General features: G+C 39.4%; 1 protein-coding gene across 1 annotated transcript; it reads left to right on the top strand.

Annotated features, from left to right (window-relative positions):
• The first annotated feature begins 1,719 nt into the window (after positions 1-1,719).
• LOC127122788 (uncharacterized) lies at positions 1,720-4,825 on the top strand. Its single transcript, XM_051053075.1, has 4 exons — positions 1,720-2,193; positions 2,239-2,514; positions 2,962-3,656; positions 4,789-4,825. Exons 1-4 carry the CDS (start codon positions 1,720-1,722, stop codon positions 4,823-4,825), a joined length of 1,482 nt encoding a protein of 493 aa, XP_050909032.1.
• The last annotated feature ends 336 nt before the right edge of the window (positions 4,826-5,161 follow it).

The following is a 5,161-nucleotide window of genomic DNA, read 5'->3' as shown; positions in this document are numbered from 1 at the left end:
ACGCAACGGCGAAAAATGCCATCTTTACCCCTTTTGAAAAGGTGATCGGTCACCATTTTACTTGATTTTCATCATGTTTTCGGTCCAAATTCATCAATGTGGTAACACTTTATTTTGAGTTTTAGTGTTTGAGTTTTAAGTATTTCATATTTGAGTATTTTTATGCTTATTATGCTTTTGGTGTTAATTTAAGTTTTCAGATGCGTTTGATGTCGTTTCCGTGGTATTGTGCATGTTTCAGAAGTAGTTGAAGAGTCGGAAGTGCCAAGGCAACAATGGAAGAGGACGGAAGAGTAAAGAAAAAATAAAATAAGAAAAGAAAAATCCTGGAGCCAAACACGGCCCGTGTCTCTTGACACGGCCCGTGCTGCAAGATCAACATCATCCCATACAAAAACCAGAGAGCCAACACGGCCAACCGTGTTTCTTGGCACGACCCGTGTTGGCAGGTGTGCTGAATTTTCTGTTTTCTTATTTTCACTCATGAAAGTGATCCCGGAGGGCATTTTTGACTTTTTGGCTTGGCTGTAATGTGTAATGCACTATTTAGACCTAATGAAAAGAAGAACCAAAGAGGCTATGGGAGAAAGAAGAGAATCAAGATTTTTGGAGAACGGAGATCATCAAGCGCGGAAGCAATTGAAGATCGAAGCTATCTAATCTCTTGTAATGTTTAATCTTAAATTTGTACCTTCTTTGAATAGTATGACAAGCTAAACCCCCCAATGCTAGGGGGGTGTCCCTGAATTGCATTTGTAATGAACCTTCTTCCTACAATTTTATGAATATTTATGTTTTTATGAATTTAATTTGTTATACACGAGTGTAATGCTTGCCGTATTGGAAAATTAGGTATTGATATGGAGGTAAAGGAGGTCGGACAATTCCCTTTATCACTATGTGTATAATGACATCGCTAATTTCTCTTAGGAATGAGGATCTAATAGTGATGATGTGAAATTCTTGATATTCATACACATGATTAATATTCTTTTGAATGGCTAAGGAATTAGGATTTAAAATTGAATGTTAATGGTTTCTGGCTAAAGAATTAGGGGAAACTACTCTTGAGAATCATATTGAATCACTCTAACATAGATGTTATAAAATAAGGATTAAGTTTATTTCAAAGCAATTCATACACCCCGGACCTAGCATGCTTAACTATACTGCGTTACAAATTCTCTACTTTTCCTTTATATTTTACAGAGCAAATTTATTCTTCACTTAACTAACCACAGGTTCTTTTGTTTAATTGAATCGTTATCAACACCGATAGTTCCTACGCAGTCCTCGAGATCGATACTCAGGATAATTCCTTTTCATTACTACATCAGTAAAAATAGTACACTTGCTATTTTCCCGATCAAGTTTTTGGCGTCGTTGCCGGGGACTGCCAAACTATCTGTTAATAATTATTCAATTGGAATTTTGTTGCTCTGCAACTAAAATTTTACTTTATTTTATTTTATTTGTTTATTTCACTTTGCTTATCCTGACAATTGTCTAATATTTTTATGCGAGGTAAGGCCTCAGCTGAATTTCTTTTTGACGTAGAACTAGAACGATCGTTGCGAGCACGAATCAGAAAAAGCCAGACACGACAGACTGGAAGCGACAGAAGAACCACTGATAGTTTCTGATTTTTAGAAAGAGGGAACCGTTTCAATTCATTCGGAACACTCTGATTCTAAAAATTCGGATACCGAGTCTGAAACTATGGCAGCTGCCCCACCTCCTGTGGAGAGACTATTAGGTGATTATGGGGGAGCAAATGCCCCGCTTGGAAGGATGACAATCGTAAATCAACTAGTCAATGTTGCCCACTTTCCACTTCACCCCTCAACGATACGGCAACTCGAAAGGAGACCTTTCTCAGGGAAAATTAACGAAGATGCCAACAAGCATTTGCAAAGGTTTCTGACTATGACTACGTCGTTAAAGATTGAGGGGCATTCTGAGGAAGCTAAGAAGCTGGTCATGTTTCCGTTTACATTGTCAGAAGACGCTGAAGAGTGGTTCTACTCTTTACCTACTGGAAGCATCACAACTTGGCAACAGATGGAGACAACTTTTCTCAACGAGTACTTTCCGGCCTCTAAATACATCCGAAAGAGGTACGACATAGTGAATTTTAAACAGAAGGAAGGAGAGTCACTTGGAGATGCGTATAAGAGGTTCAAACGATTGCTGGTTGCATGTCCTACTCATAATATGGATGCAACGGAGAAAATGCAGAATTTTGTACATGGTCTTCGGATGAAGACTAAGCAACTCATTGACACAGCAACTGGTGGCTCAACGAACTTTACAACAGCCACTGGTATTAAAAAGATTATAAAAGCCATTGCAGCCAATGAGCACCTGGAGTTGTATGATCGTAGTGTTAGTCAACCCGAAGGGATAATTGACCTGAAATTGGCAAGTCAAGTGGTGAAGATGGAAGATCAAATAGCAGCTGAAGTAGAAAGGAGACTGAAGAAGATTGCGATTGATACTCAAATTGTGGCACAGGTTCAACCGGTTCAACCAACTCAAGCTAGCAATTGCAAAATTTCTGGAGGAACTCATCTTACCGCACATTGCATTGCAACCGCACAACAAATTGAGGAGATCAAATTTCTGAGGCAGAACAACCCTTATTCAAATATATACAATTCGGGTTGGAAAAACCATCCAAATTTCTCATGGAAAGATCAACAAGGAAATGTGTAGAACTAACCACAACAACAACAATTTCGACCTCAGCAACAACAATTGTATCAACAACCTCAACAACAGTTTCAGCAACAGGTACCAAGAAAAGCTGATTGGGAGTTTGCCATTGACAAGATGGCCGCTCAAAGCTCTCAATTTCAAGAAGAGACTCGAAGTAATTTAAAAAACACAGGTGCTTCAATTAAGAATCTTGAAATACAGATGAGTCAGATAGCCCAACAACTAGCGGGTTCTTAACAACAGGGCGTTTTACCAAGTTCTACGGTTACTAATCCAAGAGAAAATAATCATGTGAATGCGGTGACCGCAAGGAATGGTAAGTCGAAAGAAGTACCTAAGAAGAGTTCTGAAGAAGAAGACTTATTGCTTGAAGTTGATCTAGAGATAAAAGAAAATGAGGTTGTAAATGAAGAGGTTACTAGTGATGAAAAAGTGGTCAAATATAAAGTTATTGATCCAAAACCGGCCGTCAAACTGCCATTCCCAACAAGAAATAAGAAGAAAAGGCAGCATGAGAAAAACTTTGAGAAGTTCTTGGATATGTTTAAAAAGCTTGAGCTAAACATTCCGTTCTTGGAGGCGCTCGAGCAAATGCCTACCTACCCAAAGTTCATGAAAGACATCATCTCGAAGAAGCGGACCATAGAGACTAACCCGATTATTCTAACGGAAACTTGTAGTGTCATTTTGCAGGGTATGAAGGTCCCGGTGAAAAAGAAGGATCGAGGTTCTGTGACTATTCTGTGTACCATTAGAGATAGATCCTTCAAGAAAGCTATAATTGAGTTGGGAGCGAGTGTAGGTCTTATGCCGCTATCCATCTATAAGAGATTGGGGATAGGTAAAGTTCAAGATACAAGAATGACACTCCAGTTTGCTGACCACTCTGTGAAGAGACCTTATGGGATAGTAGAAGATGTGCTAGTAAAGATCGACAAGTTTGTGTTTCCGGTGGATTTTGTCATTTTGGAAATGCCGGAAGATGAAGAGTGTTGCACCTCGAAAAATGCGATCCCTCGCGATGGAACGCGGAAAAATATTGTTCGAAACAGAGTCGCCACCGAACTTCATTTATTCCAATGAAGGAATAGGAAAATATCGAGAAAACCTTTAGAAATAAGAATAATGGTCGTCGCAACCATATTCGGGTTCGGGAGTCGATTACGAAAGGGGAAGGTATTAGCACCCCTCACGTCCGTTGTACTCAACGGGAACCTTTTAGTCTGATTTTGCTATTTGACTGTTAATTGACTGTTATTCGCTTGCTTCGAGTGATTAAAGTTGATAATAGATATGGATGAAGACCTCAGAAGGGGAAAGGGGAGGTTTCTTATTAGTGTGCTCGCGAAGATACAACAATCTCCTGCCTACGTATCCTTATGGTGCAATAAGGAAATTAGAGCATTCGTAGTTCGGGCTACTACGAATATTTGGTGGGTTTTGTTTTGATGAACAACTGTATAGGTCGGCGTTCTAACGGCTAAACGCTGGCTTGTCTACTCTCGGTGGAGGCTCTAGCACTGGTTTGTTGTGCGCATTAGAAAGGATTGACAGTGTTCGTTTTGAAAGGTTTTTGGTCACGCGGGGGTGACAGGTTGAATTAATGTGTTTGGGTGTTTTGGTTTCGATCTCTCGGGGGTGAGAAGTTAGGTTTAATGTTGGAGGTGTTTTTTGAAGAACGACGAAAAACTGAGCAATATGGTGTACACCAATCGTCCAATTCTTTCGAGGAATAATAAGGCGACCGCCTTCTATTCTCTTTTAGTTCAAATTATTTTGAAAGTTTGTTTGTGGATGTTGAATACGCATGGTAGTGAGGCGTACGCCTCCTACTTGCTTATTCAAGGAATAATGAGGCGTGCGCCACCTATTCCATTATCCAAGTTTATTTAGGGTGTTTTAATCGGAAGTCGATAATTTGTGCAATATGGCGTACGCCAATTATTCAAATAATCGAGAGATGGCGAGGCGAACGCCTCCCATCTCTTATCCCCCGAGGTTTAAATTGTAAAAGATATGTTTAGATGTTTGTATGTGATTTACGAAAATAGTTTGTATTTGAATTGGTAGGTTTGGATTTGGTACGTTTGGAAAGTCGATGATTTGAGCAATGTGGCGTACGCCAATTATTCAAATAATCAAGGAATGATGAGGCGTACGCCTCCCATTCTCTATTGAAGTTTAAGTTGATTATTTTGTGAAATTGTGTTTGATATAAAAGATGATTTGAATTTATTCGATTGTGGTTTTGAGTAGATGACGAAGATTCGAGCAATGTGGCGTACGCCAATTATTCGAATAGTCGAAAGATAACGAGGCGTACGCCTCCTATCCTCTTATCATCTGAAATATGGAATTAAAAGGATTTGGAATTTGTAGAAATGAGTTGAAATAGTATGATTAAGGTTTAATCGGGTGACAAGAACTCGCGCAATATGGCGTA

Source organism: Lathyrus oleraceus, chromosome 2, assembly GCF_024323335.1.
Source record: "Lathyrus oleraceus cultivar Zhongwan6 chromosome 2, CAAS_Psat_ZW6_1.0, whole genome shotgun sequence".
In the NCBI taxonomy this organism is placed as follows: domain Eukaryota; kingdom Viridiplantae; phylum Streptophyta; class Magnoliopsida; order Fabales; family Fabaceae; genus Lathyrus; species Lathyrus oleraceus.
Note: the sequence above shows the minus strand (reverse complement) of the source record. Positions and strands in the feature narration are given on the sequence as shown.

What these genes read in the sequence shown, in the direction of transcription:
- LOC127122788 (XM_051053075.1), top strand. Translation starts at nt 1,720, where the DNA reads ATGGCAGCTGCCCCACCTCCTGTGGAGAGACTATTAGGTGATTATGGG. An exon ending in AGAGGTTCAAACGATTGCTG is followed by an intron (nt 2,194 to 2,238) that starts GTTGCATGTCCT and finishes GAGAAAATGCAG; the next exon opens with AATTTTGTACATGGTCTTCG. An exon ending in GTGCTAGTAAAGATCGACAA is followed by an intron (nt 3,657 to 4,788) that starts GTTTGTGTTTCC and finishes TTGAATTGGTAG; the next exon opens with GTTTGGATTTGGTACGTTTG.